The sequence below is a fragment of the Typopeltis vanoorti genome, chromosome 2 (genome assembly GCF_054136105.1).
Source record: "Typopeltis vanoorti isolate ZY-2024b chromosome 2, IOZ_Tvanoo_1.0, whole genome shotgun sequence".
NCBI classification, from domain to species: Eukaryota; Metazoa; Arthropoda; class Arachnida; order Uropygi; family Thelyphonidae; genus Typopeltis; species Typopeltis vanoorti.
The window spans coordinates 162,476,523-162,498,849 of NC_143550.1; the positions used below are offsets into that span (position 1 = coordinate 162,476,523).

The 22,327-nt window shown below is 35.0% G+C and overlaps 1 protein-coding gene across 1 annotated transcript in view; it reads left to right on the forward strand.

The window, feature by feature from the left end:
* The first annotated feature begins 359 nt into the window (after positions 1-359).
* Positions 360-22,327, forward strand: part of LOC150109589 (inositol-trisphosphate 3-kinase homolog) — a 308,848-nt gene continuing 286,880 nt past the window's right edge. Inside the window, exon 1 of the mRNA XM_090409129.1 lies at positions 360-1,567. Within this exon, the coding sequence (XP_090265255.1) occupies positions 1,502-1,567 (66 nt within the window). The 5' untranslated portion in view covers positions 360-1,501. The remainder of the gene's footprint in view (positions 1,568-22,327) is intronic.

Below are 22,327 nucleotides of genomic sequence, written 5' to 3' on the forward strand. Positions count from 1 at the left end.
CAATTGAAAATCAGGTACTGGATTTCTAATCTGAAAAATTCGAAATTATGTGAAAATCCCTTCAGTTCGTCCTAGCAAGATATCGTTCTGCAGACAGCTACCCCCCCCCCCCCCTTGTCACGTCAAAAAATCTCGACTCCCCTGTTTAAAGTGGAATATTATTTAAGGATGAACTCACATCCAGGAGAGAATGTTAAGAAGAACCTATTACTTTTAATACTGCATATAAAATAACCATTTACACGAGTTTATATTTTATTATTACAGTAAAACGTCAAATACACTAAGGGCCGTTCAAAATTAGAACACAAGTGTATTAATATTTAGTTAATTATTGATGCACACGCTAAAAGTAGAACTACATTTATGAACATCCTGCATTTCACAACACATAAATATTACCAATGATGACCTTTTTTGGAGTCTAACTATTCCTTCTGTTAAATACACAAGAATACTATATCTAATCACAAGAGATCAGAAGCATCCAGACAAAATTGTTACTTGTACTATGGGCGTCCGCAGATAGGGTCTTGGTGGGTCACTCGACCAACTTGAGAATTTTCAGCACTTGAAACGAGGTTTTACTTATATTATGCTACCTATGTAATATTTCTTATTACAAACTTTATCTCTCTACATCTCATTAAACTCAGAATTCAATTCGTTCTATGAAATTTCTACTTCCATTTTTGTAGTCGCTTCAGATTCCGCGCAATCCATTTCTTTAATATCTACGCACGAACTAGCGCTGTTATTGCAGCTCACCTTATATCTCCGCGTCATCTGCGCATGTCCACTGCATTTTCGATGATTGCTGCTGACGGTTTTTTGCATTCATGAAATAATGACCAGCTGAAGAGAGAAACATGTGCTTGAAGAAATTATCATCCCATCCAAATGCCTATCTCCCCTGTAATATTAGTAAGGAAGTCCACGCAGTTGTAGGATGAACGAGGTTGCTATCACGCATTCCGCTCTGAATGTTCGATGTTTTTTCACTTTTGTTTCATCATTGGAAAGGAACGGATAAGCATCGCTACGGTGTCTCTTTCCTCTCAGGGTCACTTGACAATCTATCAGTCTCTCATTGCTAGTAAGATGAGCTCAATGCGTCTGTGTCGGCGTTTTGGCATTTAGTGAAAGCTGATTCGTTGCAGTAACGACCTGCGTGAAGTCTGCTGACCCGATTCGGATTTCGCGTTGATGTTGATATAAGATATATTTAAGACATCTAGCAACTTTTAAGCTATCGTATAAGTGTTAGTGAAACTATTATTATACAGAACGGTATTATGATCAGCACAAATGTAAATAAAATACGTTTTCTGAACCTCTTCGTAATTCTGCTGATGTGCATGTGACAGACGCTGGTAACAGTTGGTGGAATATTCTACTTCCAAAAGGTTACAAGCTTGTGATCGTCAAATTTATGACAGCTGAATTAAATTTGCTGTTTTGTGTTATTTTTTACCTTCAATCATTTGAGAATTTTCGATAAATGGCAGCTAACGGAATTTTCCCCCCTGTGACATACAGTTCTCTGTTTGTTCCGTACTTACTTCAGGTAAGCGTGGATTATTCTTGCTGTATATAGTGTGTTGCATTTTTTTTTTTCCAAATGCATGCTATGAAGTTTTTTTATTATTATTTTTTCAGATAATGGTTCAAAAAACTTAACTATAGAAGTGCTTGCTTGCAGTTTCGTTTCTTGCATTTGCTTCTTTCTTAATCATACCTTCCATATTGAATGAAAGAACAAAGAGAGGGAATGGGAGCAAGCAATAATAATAAAAAAATAAGCATAGTTGTCCGAGTTCTCTTGTTTACAGTTATTTGATGCTGCCCCACCCACTCATAAGCGCAACCGCTTCCTGTGCGTAACGAATATGAAAATAGTAGTCGTATGGCGGCTATTGAACGTGATGCCGAAGCACTTGTAGACTACCGATTAGGTTAAGAAGAAGAAAAAAAAGTAATTACGCAAAACGTTATCATCTTCGGACAATTATGTAACCTCAAATTTCTTTAAAGATCTATATGGAGCAGATATGCTATTTTAGTATACGTGAACTGTAATATTCGGTGTAAGCCTAAATAAGTTTGTGTTATTACAAAATAACACACCGAAACATTAAAATTCTAGTTTACTCTTAATTAAATTAATTGCTTTTGCTCGTATGCGTAAATATCCATGGTCATGTGAAGGTATTCGATACAATCTTGAAATTGCCAATAACCCAAGAAAGTAAAATTGAATGAATAGATCATAGTGCCTCAACGCAGTGCAAAGTCAGCATGGACTGAACTTTCTGTCAATGACGTAAGTTATAATCTCCGACCAGATCAGCCATGCATTCTGTAACAGCGACATATAATTTTCATAGGTTTGCTATATTTCCAAGACATCAAGATAAGTTGTATATTTTGAAGTCGTGAATTAATAAACCCGAAAACAAAAGCAGTCCGTTGCCATAATGCGGAAATAAAATAACACGCTAACGCATTATCATTTTGCTTGCTTTCATATTTTTAAATTTACAGTGTTGAATATGGGAAGTATTAATAAAGAAATACCCACTTTGCTAAATAAGAGCTATTGGTTTTCAAAATTTCGGGAGCAATTGTTTTCATAGCGACGTAATGTATTCATTGTTTTATAATGAAATTAAATTGCGGTAGAGTCATATCTTCGAATACATATTAGTCATAAGTAAGCATTGGCGATCGCAATAAAATTTAAGACTGCGTTTTGTATATCTATTAAGATAGTGTTGTTTCTTAACATACCGGCTCTTATGAACTGTAGACACAGCTACAAAGTACGGCATCCTGTCCTAGGCAATGAACCTTGCATGTTTTTTTTATTATTATAATGCGGATTGGCTGGTGGTACGGTAACCTTGCAGCACTGACAGAATAAAGAAGCCAGTTTAAGAAAAAAGGTATTTAATTGATGAGATATTAGCTGGCAAAGCCTTACCATCTACCAGCAAACTTTATGCGACAACGATGAATTATTACCTCGTGCATCATTCATTGCACGAGGTAATAACAATGATAGGCATATAATGACTAGTTCAGTAGAAACGAAGCTGTTAGATAATGTTTGTTTCAGATGCATCAGTGTGAAAAACGAAAATCCAGAACCAGAGGAAAAAAAAAAAGCGTGTAACTGTGTGGAAAAAAAAATTTTTTTTCTTTCTTATTTTAGCTATTTTTCAAAAGTTTCCAAAATACTGAGTATGTTACTCATCCGTAATTGCAGTATGACCAAAATGTTTGGAAAACAGAACAATAAATGAATTGCTAAATTTGAAATTATATTAAAAGAATTCTTTAATGTATAATGCACCCATATACTTGCTTAGCTGTACATGTAGTTTCCATTGTAATTTGTTAAATACATTTATATGTTTGAAAATAAAATCTTACCAGCAAAGTTTTTGACATGTATATATGTAAAAGGGAGAGTGTGTGTGTGTGATTAAGATCCTGAACGTTGTAAATATTACAGTAGTTATGTGTTCTGAAATCCAATTGCTCTTAGGTGAAGTGAAGCCAAATCTTTCTCCTCCTCCTTTTTGGGGACATGCCATCTGAGTGCAGATAGAATCATTAAACTGATTCTTTCTTTTTTTTTTTTATATTCAAAATTTTACTCCATATGTTTTCCCATGCTCCACCTTGCATAATATTGTAACTGGATGAAAATCAGTATAGTAGTAAAAATAACTGGAAACCATGTTAGCTTTTATGTAAAATTTATTCAAATATCAATTGAAATAGTTTGGTGTAGTCTGATTATTCATTTATACTTCTTGTTACATGAAGTTAAATCATCTTTTCATTCATTCATATTTGTTTTAAATATAAAAAGTGGTAGTTACAAATATCAAACAGAGTGCTTAGAAATATAATCTCCTTGACAGCACTTAAGAGGGCATCTGATTAAAATATGTTCTTTGTATTTTTTACTGTTCCCCCCCCCCTCCTCTCTCTTGAGGAGTTTGACAAACATGGTGGTTAAAGGTTCCTTTGTGATAAGATATTTCAGAATATATATATATATATATATATATAAGATTTGTCAGGCATGGAGTTCTATAACTAAAGTTGTTTTGTAACTTGAGACTTTCGGCATTTGTTAATACAATTGTTGAATACCGAACTCTTAATAATAAAATTCTCTATCATTTGTTTAGAAATGAAATATGGGTATCCAAATAACTATCCTTTTAAAATTAAGTGGAAACATTGTTTTCTTTTAAATTTTTATTTTAGATCTATGTAATATAGGAAAAAGTTGAATACAAACAAAAGATAAGTTTGGAGAGTTTGGATATGGTTTATGAAGGTCATAGTTTATGATACCTGATACAATATATTCATTTCCTCTTAGCCTGCTCAAATGATAAGAAATACATCCATGTATACCCCCCCCCCCCATTTAGTTAAATATAAATTTCAAGACAAACAAATGAATCTGGTAATACTACGTACAGTTATATTAGATGTTTTTCTTAATTTGGTTATTTAAAACTTTGACATTGAAGTGGTCACTTAAATATTTTAAATTAATATTAATTTCTCTGTGTCATTAAATGTTTGTTTGTCCAGTTGAACTTTGGGCTAACATGTAATCTAACAAAATAATGTAGCTATGATTCAAATGTTGCTCAGATTAGTCTGTAGGATTTAATACAAAATTCTGTCGTTCATGAATACTCAAAGTAGGATAGATAAGCATGTGCCTGTGTGATTAGAGAGAATGAATTATACAGTATATATTGCAAGATAGGATTAATGATTGGAAAGCTTCAAAGCTGTGGAGTAATATTTCTCTTCTGGGGAAAAGAAAGAGATACATTTGGAACTGAAGAGTGATAATGCATAATAGAAGAAAATATAGATATTTTGGTTTGGATCCAAGTTAGAGATTTGATGAAAGAGGATATATATATATATATATATATATATATAAAAATAAATTATGATTGTAAGGAGGGTGAGGGGGGGATAATGACATCATGGAGAGATGATCCTGAAAATGGTAGGATTTTTTTTTTTGTTAGTCAAAGAAAGTGAAGACTTTAGCAGTGGGAAAGGAAATTAATTAAATTCATTCATGCTGCTTATTTCAACTTCTCAGAGTTCAAGTTGAATACTCATCAGATTGATAGTTATCTTGCAAGCTCACTAATGCCAGAAGTATCAGGAATTCTTAGCATTGATAATTGTAGATGGACCAAAAATATTGGTATTAATAATATTTAAGAGAATATATTTTATAGGAATAGAATGAAATGGATATGTTGTATTCAGAGAGGGACAGACAGAAAGTAGGGGTATTGATCAGTTGAATTCAAGCAAACATTATACGCTATAGACAATAGGTTCAAGGCTTTTTTTGGTGCAAGGTTGAGATTTACAGGACATATCTAGTTAGATGCTGCTACAGAAGTGGCATCTGTACTGTGAATAGACTGATAAATCTAATGGGATATAAGCAGTGGTGAGCTATGGAAATTTTAACAAAGGGCTCGCATCGTCGAGCAAAAAAAAAAAAAAAAAAAAGCCGTATTTCACACAAAAACTTTATTAATACAGCTTATGTACAAATTCCAATTGAAAAGATGAGAGGACAATCAACCTCTAAAGGCTATAATTTTTAAACTAATATTTCATGATCTGAACATGAAATATTTGCACACAATCAACTCTGTTAATTTATCTTGCATAAGAAAAACATTTTTTATCAAAATATAATAAGAATGAAATCTTTTATAAAACATTTTGATTGGCTCCTGGTTTTACCATACGATTGACTACCAGAAGGGAGAAGGGTAAAGATAGTACATGTACTTATTTTATTTTCAAACTTGGGCACATTCGTTATAGAGGAGTTGAAACAATAATTCCAAATAATCTATACACTGCCGAATAGACTAATTTTTGTTAGGTTGCCATATGAGTTTGCGCTTAATGTTTCAAAAAAAAAGTAAACAAGAACAAGCGGCTTGCAAATTTGAGAAAAATTTAACAAAGGGCTTACGTGAGCCCCTTATAGCTCACCACTGGATATAAGGACTTGTGTGAATTCAGATATGGGGTATAGACTGGAGAGAGGAGAAAGCATGCAAGAAAAGAGAATTTATGGAGTTAATGAAGGATAACTACCTTAAGCAGCACATGATGAAAAAAGACTTTGTTGCAAAAGCTCATTGTAAAGATTCCCCTCATTGCAAGAATCAAACTTGGATGTTTTCTAATCAAAGGCTCATTGTTCTTGCAACTGCCTTATGTCTTAATTTTTTCAGTAATCAGGCACTTGGCCCTGGTAGGTGAAAAATCATGTGGGAATGTTTGTTAAAAAGGAGTATATGTGGAACTGTAAGGAGGTGATCATAATAAACTGAGAAAATAGCTTGAAGCAGTGCCTTGATAAGAAAAATTGTGCATAATAGAGGAATTAGCAGTGCACAAGAAGTGGCCAAAGAGTGTATGAAGAAAGCTTAAGATTGCATTCCTAGAGTTAAGAGAATAAATTAAATGGGAAGTTTAAATGGATAAATAAAACTTCAAGTAAGAGCTGCATAAATATGTTTGAGACCTAATCATAAACATGACCAGGCTCAGAAAGCAGTATTAAAAAAAAAAAAAAAAAAGATTAGGCGAGTAAGAACCATATTGAGAAACGAAAAATTTAGACATTCAGGAAACATGTTCTTTGGAAATTTAGTTTATCAAGGTATATAAATATATTGAGAAAGATGGTTGTGATTGCAAATTCTATATGTGCGACAAGAAACTGTACAGTATGAATATTTTAGATGGATTTGATCCTAAATAGGGAGAAGTGATTGCAATCAGTGAATTAAGCATCTGGGAGAGTACTGTCACTGACAAAGGAAGTGCAGAATGAAAGTAAGTTGTATCAGTTAAGGTATAGCAGGAAAAATGTGTAAAGAATGTAGAAATAATGGCAATTTTATTATTGTTTATTCAGTCTTAAGTCAGCCTTAACTCATCATGGGAGGCCATTTCCACAGAAATGTATTTAATTGCATGTGTTCTTTGGTTATTTGCTTCACTGCTACTTTCAAATCAGATCAACTTGTCTTTAGCTGAAAAATATTTCTGAACAAAAATGTCTCAGTCATATGTGGGAACCTCCTTTTGACTACTCATCTTTAGTGTCCTTGGGTGACAATGGTCCTAATTGGAATACATTTGCATTTTCTTCTCTTCTTGTTCAATGGTTTGATTGCTGTCTCCACTTGCCTGATCCAAACAGTTGCTCTGTCTGAATAATTAATTAGTTATTCTTGCTGGTATGTGAATGCTTTCATTTCTATTGCCATCCAAAATCCCAGACTACTGTCCAATCACTTATTCTCCAACAAGAGTCCACAGCAGCTATCTAAGAAAAAGTTCGTCTTGTCAGATGTCATCTCCTTCCAGGAGGTTGACTACCATGAGCTTCCACCATGTACGGTTTTGTGCTTCTCTTTTGTATTCTTCATAGGACAAAAGGTCCAGTCTTTAATATTTCTCATCCAATCTGTTCTTTATCTTCCTCTTTTCTTTTTCCTTGGCATCATTCCTTCTAGAAGTGTTTTTTTTTTTTTTTTTCTTTTGTAGGGATTCATGCCTTAGTATGTGACCAAGGTAGGTGGTTTTCCTTTTCTTAATGGTTTCAACAGATGCCTATCTTCTCCAATCATCTCTAATATTTCTAAATTAGTTTTTTTGGCAGTCCATGGGACTCTAAGAATTCTTCTGAGGATCCACATCTCAAAAGCTTTTAGTTTATTTTTGCAATATTTTGATATTGTCTGGGTTTCTGCTCCATATAGCAGTGCTGACCATATGTAGCATTTGGACAGCCTAATTCTTGTTTTTGTGTGAATTTCCCTTGAGGTCAGAATGTTTTTCATGCTAATGAAGATTGATCTAGCAATTTCTATTCTTAATATTTCTTTATCACACTTTCCATTCTCTGTAATTAGTTGACCCAAATATATATAACTCTTTACTTGATCTAAAGTATTTCCTCTGATGTTAATATTTATATTGGGTATTTTCCCCTTTTCTCTTGTTACCAGCATGGTTTTAGTTTTTTTGAAGTTGAAATTAAGTCCATATTTTTCACTTAGCTTCAGCGTCTGTTCTAGTAGGTTTTGAAGATCTTTTTTTATTTTCAGCTAGCAGTACTGTATCATCTGCATATCTTAAGTTGTGTATATTCCTGTCTCCTTTAAATTCTTCTAATTGCTGGAAACTATTTTCAGTATAGAGGTTAAACAATATAGGCGAAAGAACACAGCCTTGTCTGACACCCTTCTTTACTGGGAATTCCTCAGAGATTTCTCCTGATGCAGTTTTCTCTCAATATAGATTTATCAGTAATCTGGTATCTTTACCATCTACTCCTAAATTTCTGATGCATTTGATTAGTTGTTCATGTTGTATATTGTCAAAGGCCTTTTGTGTTGTCAATAAAACATAAGTAGACTTCTTTCTGCTTCTCCAGATATCTTTCTATAAAAGTTCTAATGTTGAGGAGTCCTTCTCTAGTTCCTTTATTTTCCTGAAAACCAGATTGTGTTTCATTAATTTCCATTTTGATTTTATGTTTATTTCTTTCTAGGATGATATATAACATAACTTTTGTTATCAGACTGATTATTCTGTACTCTTCACATTTGATTGTCTTCGATTTTTTAGGTATTGGTAGGAACGTTGAGTGCTTAAAATCTTTTGGCAGGTGTCCAGTTTTGTATATTTTGTTACATATGTCAGTCAGTGATCTTATAACCTTATCATCTAAAGCAGGGGTCACCAAACTGCTTTGACTGTCGACCCCTTCAAGAGTTTCTTGACATTTTATCGATCCCCCTCTATTTTACTATTACATAATTATAATAGGACAAGCAAAAAAGACGCTTATGTGAGTTTTTAGATTGTTTATTTTATAGTTAGTGTTTATTGTATGTATAATATTGTATATATTATTATATTACTATTACTACTACTATTAATATCACTGGTATTACTACCAGTCCTGCTCAACTCTTCAACATAGAGAAGTTTAGTTCGTGAATGAATAACAATTGAATTATAATATGCATGTTGATGAATTTTAGAACATTAACGCTCGCTTGTATGTCGATGCACAAAAAATAAGACTGGGATCGAATATGTGCAAGTATAAGTAAATAAGAACCGCGCACGTGTTGCAATCTCACGTTGGCTGGGCGGGAACCACAACATCCGTTTATTGGTAAATACATCATTTTGGCCACCGTAACTATTTTCATGACTTTGCTCCATCTTACAGGTCCTATTTATGTCACTGTTCCCATGATTCACTCTTAATTGCGTCATTGTCATTCAGGATGGAGGTAATCCAAGTTAACCGAATTAAATATTACCCGTACAATGATGTCTTATATTTTTCTATCGACCCCTGGGAGTCGATATCGACCACTGATCTAAAGCCTTTAGATGTTCTGCCATAATACCATCCACTCCTGGTGCTCTTCCTAGTCTGTTTCCAAATGGCATTTTTTACTTCCCAGGTAAAAATAGTAGGTGCCTCCAACTTCTTGCATTGGCGTATCTATTTTATCATGATTTTAGAGTTCCTTTGAATGCTCTACCTATCTATCCTTTATTTTGTCTTTTTCCATTAAGATGTTTCCACTGGTATCTTCAATGCAATGAGAGCCTACCTTTTTTGCAAGATTTGCTAGTTAGCTCCCTAACGTTTTCATGAAGTTCTCTGATTTTGTGCTTTTTGTCCAGAAGTTCAATTTCCTTCATTTGTTGTTGAGCCATAGTTTTACAATCCTACATTCTCTTTCCTTATCTCCTTGTTTAAGTTTTTGTATTCGGGACGATTTTTTGTGTTTCTTTCCTCCATCATTTTCAGTATCTTGTCATTCATCCAGAGTTTATTCATCTTCTTCTCAAATTTGGGAATTGTTTTACTGTTTTTTTATGCCCTCTTGAAATTTCTGCCATTTATCCCTAATCTTATCTTTAGGGTAAGGATACTTGGTGGAATCAGGAACATTAACAGCAGTGGATTGTGCCAGTTCCTTTAAAAATTTATCTTGTATTTCTTGATTTTTAAGGGAGCAAAGATCATATTTTTCTATGTTTATAGGTTTCATTGTTTTCTTTAATTTTATTGTGCTTTAATGACCACAGGGTCATGGTCTGATCCAATATCAGCCACTGGATATGTTTTGGCTTGTAAGATGTTATTCCAGAATCTTTTTTTAATCATTAGTCAATCTGGTTCCTACAGCTGTCTCTGGGACTTTTCCATGTGTAAAGTCTTCTAGGAGGGTGACTAAATAAAGTATTTGCTATTACCAGATTGTTTTCTTCACAGAACTGTATTAATCTTTCTTCTCTTGTATTTCTACATCTCAGGCCCTGGTTTCCCATGCAGGAAGAGATCATTTCTGAGCCTACTTCAGCATTTAGATCTCCCATAATGATAGTTATGTCATCTGATTTAGTGCTGTTAAGTGTATTTTGAATGCCTTCATAGAAACATTCTTCATCTGGGTAATCAGAAGTAAGTGCATTTATTTGGACAATAAAAATATTAGTTACGTTGGTCAGACCTCTAGAAGCTTCGAAACGAGACAGAAGGAGTACATTGTCTATGTTAGAAACAACAGACAAGATGTTTCGGGCCTTTCTTTCCACTTCGCCACTACCAACCATCTTATTGAGTGGGATAAGAGTCATATGCCCTATATAGAAGAGAACTACCATTCCAGAACCTTCAAGGAAGCTGCTATAGTCGCCCGTTCAACAGGAAACCTAAATAAGAATCGAGGTCTAATCCTACCGGAGATTTGGAAAACTTTAATTAGATCACTAAACACCAAAGAAATGAACTTTCACACCAATTACTTTGTCTCTCAACAAATTAATCATGTACCCGCGACACGCGTGTTGTCTCGCGTACAGTACTAATTTTGTATGAATTAGAACTGTCAGTTAAAACCTAGTCTGTTATCTGTTATGACTGTCTCCACCAAGTATATAATTCAATGGCTCTTTCTGGTTATTTATTCTGTTTATTAAGAAAAAGTTCAGCACACCTTCATATCGCTTGCCAATTGTATCCCTGAAGATGCCGATAGCAAAAATCGGTGAAACTAGTTGGATAATAAATATTACTCGCTTGACTAACATTTCTAAAATATGTTATAGTTTCTAATACAAGTAGTCAAGGAAAAAAGTCACACCAAAAATATTAAAAGTTGAGCTGGAATTTTTAATGCAATTATCCTGTCACTTATGAGCCAAAATCCAAGTAAGGATTGTGCAATCTTATTTTTTAGTACAAATGCTACTCCATTCCTATGACTGTCTCCACCAAGTATATAATTCAATGGCTCTTTCTGGTTATTTATTCTGTTTATTAAGAAAAAGTTCAGCACACTAAAATATTAATTTGTAGTTTGTTTTCGAGCTATTTTAATTGTAGCATACTAAAACAGCATGAATTTTGTTCTTGGTTCAAGAGAAATTCCAGCTTTACACTCTGCCTACATTGCTATCATTATATTAGCTAAAAAAAAAAAAAAAAAAAAAACGCACCCTAAATGAAAAAAACTTCTTTTACTTTTCAAATGCAAGTTGTGCCTTCTGGTGCTTTGTCAAGGATATTTTACACATAACTTCTGCATTTGGTGTTAACATTGTAATATCACTCAAAGCGGATTTCCTGGCAATTCTCTTGTATAGATGACCAGGATATATAATCTTCCACACTAAGAGCAGCCCACTTTTTTTCCAATCCTTGATACTTTGAGTACTCATCATATGTAAATTAAAGATGCCAATAATAAATTTAGTTCAATCCTTTATCCAGGTGTAAGCAAACAAAGTTTGCGCCTGAAGTATCTTCAGGACTGAGGCAACTTGTGGTAAAGGTGGACCAAGCTCTCATCACTCCTTGTCTTAGTATCTCCCATAAAGCAAAGCACATCTCCTTGAGACATGTATAATGCTATTCATTAAGCGAAGGGAAGGGCCACTACCCAGACCGGTTTCGACCTTTATTGAATGTTCAAGTACAGGTCAAACTCCAAAAACTCAGTGTTGTTCCCCTCAGTAACAGGCTCACCCTGCCACTGAGAACTCTCAGCATTGGCTCTACCCTGTGGCAGGCTCACCCCACCACCAGGCAGAGGTGCTCATATGTCATCTGAGGAGTAACAGCTGTGCCCCAGTTAACTTTATACCCCCCCCCTCTCCACCACCCAGGACCTGGGTGATAGCAACAGCCAAGCCTCAGTTAAAACTTCATGGGCTACAGCAATGCCATTCATCACCCAAGCTTCCAACCGGTTTCGACCTTTATTGAGGTCTCATCAGTGGGAGCCAAACCCAGAGGTGGTGATACCAAGGTGGAGGCAATGGAGAAGTAATCTTTACCTATACGAGTTGCCAAAAGGTGTCTCACCTTATTATTAAATTTCTCTGGATTTAGAAAAAGATGTTGGAAGTTTTTTCCACTTGGCTAGACTATAATAAATTTAATTTAATCCTTTTTCCAAGTGTAAGCAAACAAAGTTTGTGCCTGAAATATCTTCAGGACTGAGGTAACTCGTGGTAAAGGTGGATCAAGATCTCATCACTCCTTATCTTAGTATCTCCCATAATGCAAAGCACATCTCCTTGCAAACATGTATAATGCTATCCATTAAGGGAAGGGCCACTATCCAGACTGGTTTAGACCTTTGAGGTCTCGTCAGTGAGCGCCAGACCCAGAGGTGGTGATACCAAGGTGGAAGCAATAGAGAAGTCATCTTTACTATATGATTTGCCAAAAGGTATCTCACCTTATTATTAAATTATTTTAGATTTAGAGAAAGATGTTGGAAATTTTTTTCCTGGGTCTGGCTCCTGCCGACAAGACCTCAGTAAAGATCGAAAAAGGTCTGGGTAGTGACCCTTCCCTTAATGCATAGCATTATACATGTCCACAAGGAGATGTGCTTTGCATTATGGGAGATACTAAGACAAGTAGTGTTGAGAGCTTGGTCCACCTTTACCATGAGTTGCCTCAGTCCTGAATATACTTCAGGCACAAACTTTGTTTGCTTACATTTTGATAAAGGATTAAACTAAATTTATTAAAGATGCCAAGAAATTATATTCTTGGTTTAATCCTTCATCCAAGTGTAAGCAAACAAAGTTTGTGCCTGAACTATTTTCAGGACTGGGCAACTCGTATAAAAAAGCTAATGACTTCATATCACTTGCCTTTTAGTATCCGATAATGCAAAGCACATAAAGTGTGCTTTGCATTATCGGATCTTTGCATTAACCTCAAAGGTTGAAACCCAGACTGGTTTCAGCCTTTATTGAGGTCTCATCAGTGGGAGCCAGACCCAGAGGGTGATAAGAGTTGCCGTACTGAAAATAGTTCAGGCACAAACTTTGTTTGCTTACGCTTGGATGAAGGATTAAACTGAGAATATAATTTCTTGGCATCTTTAATTTATAGTATAACAAGTGGAAACACTTCCAACAACCCATCATATGTCTTTTTGTAATCTTTCATACCCATTCATCATTACCTTCACACAAATGGAACAAGATGTCAGTTTCAAAAAGAAAAAAAAAAGTGGGTGGGGGAAGGAGGAAATAAGTTATTTGTCTTTGCATTGTTCTTGCCTCATTTCCTTCAAAAAATAATGAGCCATCAGCAGTCAACTCCACCTAAAAAAAAAATCTTTGTCATACCACCATGCAGACTTTGCCACATAAAATTCATAACATATCATAACTATTATGCCCCCTTTTGGATGCAAACCATGGAAAGATTAGAAACTTGTGTTGCTCTTGACATTTCTAGGCATCTGGCATGTATCATGGTGGATGACTGTCATATTTTATGCTTTTCCTTCTATATGTAAACAATCTTCTCATGCTTTATCTGAAATCCTATCCATATTTTACTGATGACAGTACTCATTCTTTCTCATAAGGGTATTATTTGTGAAGGCAATCTTTCCTTTACTTATGGCAATACCTGGATATCTTTCACTATCTGATCAAAAATATTTAGATGCTTGCTCATTCCAAATTGTTCTGATATAAAAGGAATTAATAAGGAGTTGGTCCATTCTTTCCTCCTAGATTGGAAGAGCATTACCACACCAATAACACCACAATCTTCCAGAAAAACATCAGTGAGGTCAGTCACTGTCAGATGATTTGGCTCTGGCTTGCAGTCACCTTTACAGTTCATCCCACAGGTGCTTGATTGGGTTGAAATCAGGACTCTGTTCACACTAGTCAGTTTCTTCAACACCTATCTCATCAAACCATTCCTGCAGAGCCCTCACTTTGTGGATGGGCCATTTTTGTGTCGATACAGGAAATGGCCCTCACTGAGCTTGCCATAAAGTCAGAGGCACAGAATTGTCTAGAATGTCATTATAGGCTGCAGTGTTAAGATTTGCCATCACCAGAACTTGGGGGGGGGGGGGCAGGCCAAATAAAACAGCCCCAGACTATGTTTCCACCAAACTTAACATTTGGATTTGGCACAATACATTTGGGCAGGTAGTATTATCTTGGCATCTACCAAACCCACACTCATCCATCCGACTGTCAGATGGCAAAGTGTGATTCATCACTCCAGAGAAATTCAGAGTCACCATGTCGTGTGAATGCCATGGATGTGGTGGGTGCATTGCCCTTTAAATCCAATCTTGATAAGTTGAACTGTTTCTTTTTATTTGAGCACACCAGTTAGGATTGAGTAATAATCCTTTATTTTTATTATTAACATTAGATGCCCATAGAGTCATTTCATTGCAGAAGCTCTGCACACTCATACAGAAAGGTCATTGAACTATTTCTTAAATCCATTTGCTTTCTCTGCTCACCACACACTTTCAAAACTGCATTGCACTTGCCAATTCTTCTCCATGAAGAATCTTCTCCTCATTCCTTTGCTCACACTCTCCATATATAGTTTTTGGGAATTGTATTCTACTCCTCTATACTCTACACAAAAAAAAAAACATTAATCTGGTAACACTTCGCCAACCAATTTGTCTCAATTATATCCCCTTTCCTTCTGTTTACAAGGCTCTGCCATTTACATTCCTTCAGTTTATCTTCATGTCCTACATTTCAGAGACCTCAATTTGCCTTAATGAACTTTTCTGGACTGTTAAGACATTTTCTTTCCCTTGAAAACCAGGTGACCGGATCTAGGCACACTAGTTCATATGTAGCCTAATCAAGGCCTAATGCAAGAGAGTCATAAACGTCTTTACTTCTATGTGTTAAGGTCGTCATCATTGCCATAATCTGATGTCTTTGCACTTTAGAAGTGTGACCCCTAAAACTTTGTCTTTATCCATCACTACTCCTATATCTTTCATCTGCTATATTTATTGCACTGAGTGGGTGAACAAATAATTTGATGCTGCTTTAAACTTCTAGATGGAGCTATTATGAGATGTAAGGCATTTTGGTTTGCCGACAGATATTTTCTCCACTGTTCTGTGCAAGGCTAAAGCTGATTTGAGCTTTTTCAACATGTTTATTCATTTAAATTTCTCTCGAGCATTTCTGACTACATAATTTCTGTAACCACACCTTGTGAACTGTTGGCTTCTCTAATAGTGACTGAAGTAGATTCGGCAAGTGTAGTATAGTGGCAAATGCAGGAGTGATAACTTATGTTTTATGATTTACACCATTCAGTTAGTCATGAATTTTTATGTGCTTGATTTTAATTTGTCTCTTTATGACACATGCTCGATCTCTCAGAGTATTGGACACCCCGGAGTTTGATGGGGTAGGATATTGTGCAACTCAATTTTCATTATGTTCATTACTGTGAGTAATTATTTCAGAAATTATTCTGAATTTCAAAAGTTGGATATAGGGTTCAAAAAACCACTTCTGTGAATTTAGCAAGGAAAAATAAAGTGGTTGTTTATACAGCATAACCATGTCATCATTTTAAATGGGATGTTTTTAATAACTTCCCAGTCATCTGTGATAGAAGTAAAAAAAATTATAATTTTTAGTGTAATTACCAACTGATAATCTACACCAAAGATTATTATCCCCTAACCTCCATGGAGTCATAATTCATTGTGGGCACACTTTAGACAGTGAAAGAAGGTGCTGAAAGTGCAAACAATAGATGAGTTTTAAGGAGTGGTATAACAGACTGCATAAAACTCATTTATTGTTTGCACTTTCACCACCTTCCCACACAGTGCATTCTATGCTTCTATTCTACATGCAAAAAGTTACTTCTTTCTCTTTCACTAGTCTATCTTTTGCAACTTTCAGGGATGGTCCTCATGCTTATTCCCCCCCCCCCCCCCCCCACACACCCATTCTACTATATAGAAAATATGTTTCTACCAATCCGTACCCATTTTTTCAAAATCTTAACAATAGAAGAAATGCATATTGTTCTGTAGTTCCGTACTCCATTCTATCACCATCTTTATGCAATGGCAATATCTTATCTTTTTTCCATTCCTCAGGAACTTTCCCCATTGCAAGACTCATTAAACAACCAGGTTAATGTCATAGTTAGTTCCACAGTAAACACAGTTCTATCCAGCAAGGTAATCTGTCCACAATCATTTTTCCTTCTACTTGCCATGCAGGAAAAACACTTGCTGTGATTCTCCTTGGATTGCAGTGCTAGTCACCTCTCTCTCTTTTTTTATGCTAGTCACCTACCTAGGCTGAGCCTCATTATTCATGTAACTGTTCTCCATCTCTTTGTCTTCTATATCTTTTTCATTTGTAACTCCTGTTTAATTTCTCTAGCCAGGAATTTGACTACATATGTTTTATCTTCTTCATTTGAGAGATACAATCTGCCATTGCTGTTAGTAAGTTGACTTAGCTATCTGTCATGCACTATTGACTGCCTCTTCATTCAATTTTTTTTTTTTTTTCACCCATTGCTCTAAGCTGGTTTCTAAATCTATTATATCTTGTCTGCCTTGTCTTCCATAAATTCCTTCTGCTTTGACTTTTGCATGCCTATTAATCTTCAAAGTCAATATCACATGGTCAATTGTGGGATGTATGATATCTCAGTCATCAGATCCTCTGATGCTATGACCAAGTCCAAACTCATGTTTCTATCACAACATGCTAAGATTTTCCTGATTCTCTAACCTGTGAGGGTAGAGAATTAGGGAAAAATGCTAGGAATAGAAACATTTATGGAATAAATTTTATTTAAAAAAACAACTAGTCTCTGTACTAGACCAGACAGTGGAATCTTGTAGTCAAAAAACATCTTTTAAGTTCTTATTCACAGAGTACCGAATTGCCTATATTGCTCTAACTTGAACTAGAATGATTGCCTTTTAATCAAAATTTTGAGAGTCTAATCCTAATTAATTTAGTAAATAGTTTTTATCACACACATATATATATATATATATATATATATATATATATATATATATATATATATCAACCTTATATACTGTACTAATCTAGCACTTGGCTCATGTCTCTTTTGCCATAGTGGTATTCTGCCTTTTTTAAATTTTCATTTCACAGAATGATTGATTGCAAATTTCATATCAAAGTATTTTATTATACACTCTATTTAATAATCTTTCTTGTCTAAGTTGCTGAGGTCTTAAAATTCTAAATTGTCACATAGGGGGCTTGATTGGGAACTCAGCTTGTTTGAAATGGAGTTGAATGTTTCCCAGATGTGCAACAGTTTTATGCATCCAAATTTGATATTAGGATAGCCTTTTCAAGGGAAAAGCATGGTTCATGGAATAAGTTTATATTTGTATTTACTTCTGGAAAGCAAGCTGGCCCTTACCCTCAGATTTTGTAGGGGTATCCAAGACATTGTCTTCACATTCTGAGTGGTCATAGTGGGTACTGGATGTAGTCAGTGACCATAATAAAACACTTACAACTTTTCTATATAGGATAGAACGGATAAAGGATATCCATTATTTTTTGTGGTCCAAAAGTGATCATCAATTGTATTTTTCCAGGATTTTTGCCTATAGTTTGGAAGCACCATGGATATATGGAATGGTAATGGATTTTGGAGAGGGAAATTAAGATGGATTTTTTTTTTTTTCAGTGGCTTTTGTAACCATTAGTAAAGAAAGTATTGCATATTTGGTTTAAGTTCAGTGGTGAGGCAATTATCATCAAAACAAATGATTCCCCTGTTAACCAAATTTTTCTTTTCTGATAATTCACCCACATATAGATGAGCTTAACATTACCAAAATACTGGCATACCTCCTTACACAAAAGAACTCTGCCCTCTTTTAAGTTAATTAGAGAACTTCACCATCCTTGGTAATGACATTGGTCAGTTTCTCTCGAGTTTTATGCATCATGTTACTAATATTTTAATAGGTGTCAGTGGTTAATATTTTAACCACTTTTAACACCTTTTTGATTTAATCTGAACTCTTTCCTCTTAATATCACAGCCTTGTTTTAGTTTAGCATGAACTCATGCTGTTCAGCGAGAAAAATTCTACATTTGAAGAGGAAGCTTTTGGGCCTCCCACAATGAATCTTTTGATTCCATGGAAGCCTGAATCATAATAATTAAATCCATCACTTACCTACACACACAGGTACATCCACCAACAGTCATAACCACCACTCTGAGCAGTATAGCATTATAAAAACTTTAGTTTGCTGTGTCCTCAATACTAAACCATGTGCATAGTACCTTCTTACCCAATGACTACAATGGGGGGAGGAACCTGACAAAGTAGTGATCACCATTTCATATATCTATAGCATTTGTCATATATTGGCAAAAATCCTGAAAAATAAATACAACTGGTTGACCACCTTCAGACCATATGAAAAACTGGGATTCTTTATCTGCTTTCTTAAAGACTAGCTACAATCCCTTAGTTTTGCCTGTTGTCTACCCAGTGCTATGCAACTGGGTAGACAACATGGCCAAAAAAAAAGGCAGGAAAGCCAACATCAAAATCTCTAAACACAGACTACATCCAGTATCACCATTATGGCAGGTCAGAATTTGCAGACTCTTTGGATACCTGCCACAGAATCTTCTGGAGAAACGCTATCTTATTTCAGAAGCAAATAAAAGTATGGAATACTTCCTTGGATCTACTTTTTCCTTGAAAAAGTAACCCTCACTAAATTTGACTATTGAAATGAGGATGAGTGATTATCAGATAATCAGCCTAAATAGACAAGAAAGCACTTAATCAAGCCCAGATGCAGTTTATTTAGGGCACGTTTTATTTGTTTGTTTAGATACAGTTAATTTATCTTATTTTGTTTCATCTCTTTAAGTTTCATTTGTTGATATAGTGTTTTTGTGCACATATCTTTACCTGTGTATCTTTCACTAGTGATATCAATTCAAATTTGAAGTATAGGAAATAGTAGTTAAATTTAGTTATTGTCATTCATCTCCTTCCTAATATACCAGTATAAATACTACTCATTTGAGTTTAAAAACCAGAGAGGGGCTGTTTATTAGCATCACTTGTTATGCTTATTATTAAACAAGACCTCTAGGGAGTCAGGGACTCATTGAGGGAGGCCATATACAAGTATAATACTACATCATTGGATATCTAATTATGCCGAAGTGCATGACTTCACATTTTCTGACATTGACCTGATATCCATTTTCACATACCCACAATTCCAGCCTATTCAAATCATTCTCTAAGTACTGCATATCAGCCATATTCCTGATTATCCTATTTATCTATTTTTACATACAACTATTTGCTGATGCAAATCCTTCTCAATGTCATTAATATACAGATTGAATAACATTGGACCAAGGACTGATCCTTCTGGTACATCACTGGTTACCTTAAATTTTGCAGACTCACATCGCCTGTATACCAAGTTTTGATATCTGTCAGTTAGACAGATATCAAAACTTGTCCATGCTAATATTTTATGATCCAAACCCATTTTTTCCAATTTATTCGACAGTCTTCCATGGTGTATTCTATCAAAAACCTAAGCAAAATCCAAAAGTATCATGGTGTATCCATTCCAGTTATCTGGCTCAATGGTAACTTTATTATAGAATTTGACCAAGTTGCTAATACATGGCTTTCCCTTAACAAACGCATGTTGATCATTGCAAAGTAGAGATTCTCTGTCAATCCATTTCTGAATGTGAGCCCTGACCAATTTTTCCGAAATCTTCACCACCTCTCCTGAGATACTGATTGATCAATAGCTGAATACATTGGTCTTTGCACCATCCTTGTGCAATAGGATTACTACTATCTTTCCACACTCCTGTGGAATCTTCTGTGTTCTGAGACTAAAATTATATAGCCTCGTTAAAGGATTAGCCAGTTCAGCTGAATACTGCTGAATTAGTACCTGTGCTGATATCCCATTAGTCCCTATTGCCAAATTCTTATTCAGTTTGTGCAACAGCTCTATACTTCCTCATACACAGTTTCTTCATCTAGTTAAGAGATAGTGGTGAGCTCAATATTGCATGCACCAGGTTGAAAGCTTTTAGCAAAGTGGTGGCTCATTAGTTGAACGACCCCTTCATCTGTCACCCTCACATCATCTTCATTCAGAGTTATTCTTTCATATTCTTTCTTTGTTTTACTTGCAGCATATAGATAGAATTCTTTGGGGTTATCTTTAGCTAGCAGAGCCAATTTCTTTTCATGCTCAGACTTAACTTTCCATACAACCGTTGACTCTTCTGGCTTGCTGCTTATAATTTTCATAACAGACATCATCCTTATGCACATGTTATTACTTCTACAATAATCTTTTCTTATGAATCTGTTACTTGATAAGATTAGACATCTATTTGACTCCTGCCCTATTTATTCTTTGAACTCTCAGGACACATTCTGATATTGCATCATTTAAGTATTTTTAAATGCTTTCCATGCACTGTTGATATTCATCCCATTCAGCAACTGATACCATTGCGTGAAACTCTGTATACTCGTCAGTTGGTCATAATTTGGTGCTTTGTAAGTCAGCACGTAACCCTTCTTGAATGGAATATTCATAAACTTACTCACCTCGCAAGTGAGTACTGCATGATCACTGTCTCCAACTGGAGGAAGAATAGTCAAGTTTTTAACCAAAACACCCTTTGACACTATGATCAAATCTAACACTGTTTGACATCAGGTACCTTCTGTGACACATGCTGCTTGAAAGTTGTCCTGCAACCAGGGCTGCCACTCACATTTTTCGAAATTCCCCAGATTAGGGAAAAATTCTCCAGGTAGTAATTACTAGGGCTCGGATTTTTAGGTTGTAAAAAAAGTGCAAAATATGCGTCCAAGCATACACTAAAAACATATTTAAAACATCCGAAATATGCTCTTAAATATGCAAAAAACTCAAACTATGCACTTAAATGCCTTCATTAATTTATAATTCTGCATGGTTTAATTTAAACATTACACATAAATTAAAAACATAATATGAAATACAAAAAGACATTTAAATAGGTTACCTACTAACTGATCAGAAAAATGACTTAAACATTTGCTCATTTTTTGATATTAATTCCCTCTTTCTGTTTTCCTGTAACAAAGTATACTTTCATTTAAAAAAAATAAGTTTATATTATACGAAGAATACATGCTTAACTTACTTTAAATGACATTTCCTCCCTCTTCTTCTTCGCCAATATCTTCTGGTAATTGATCACATTTGCTTTGCGGTAAGTCTTATATCTATTATGAACTGTGTGACTTTCCAACTTCTTGATTAATGTTTTCGGTAGCTCCCAAGAAGTACACGTTGCATTTTGTCTCGCTAAGCACTGCTTTGCTAGGATTCTGTCTCTCACAGTTTCTGTTTTTAATGAATTAGCTAATTTTGTTTTTATACAATTCACTTGCGAGAAAATTCGCTCCACGCATGCAGATGAATGCGGCAGAATATTAAGATTTGTCATAAAATATGACACTAAACCATATTTATTAATATTCATGCCATCTTTTATGTCAGTCAACGAATGCCAATATCTTTAGGAATTGGTAGATCTGATGCTACGAGACGATAACTTCTCCACTCTTCATCTATTTGATTTAACCTAATATCATCAACAAGTGAGGGGAATTGAGCAACAAGAGGAACAATGGTAGACGGTGACTGGCTAGGGTCACTAGCAACTTTTGGGTCCAAGATTCATAATTTTGCAACAATGTTGTCTTCTTCGAAGACAAATCTTTTCTTTATTTGCGAACTAAGTTCCACAAGAACCTTGAAACAATCATTTTGAAATGTCAACA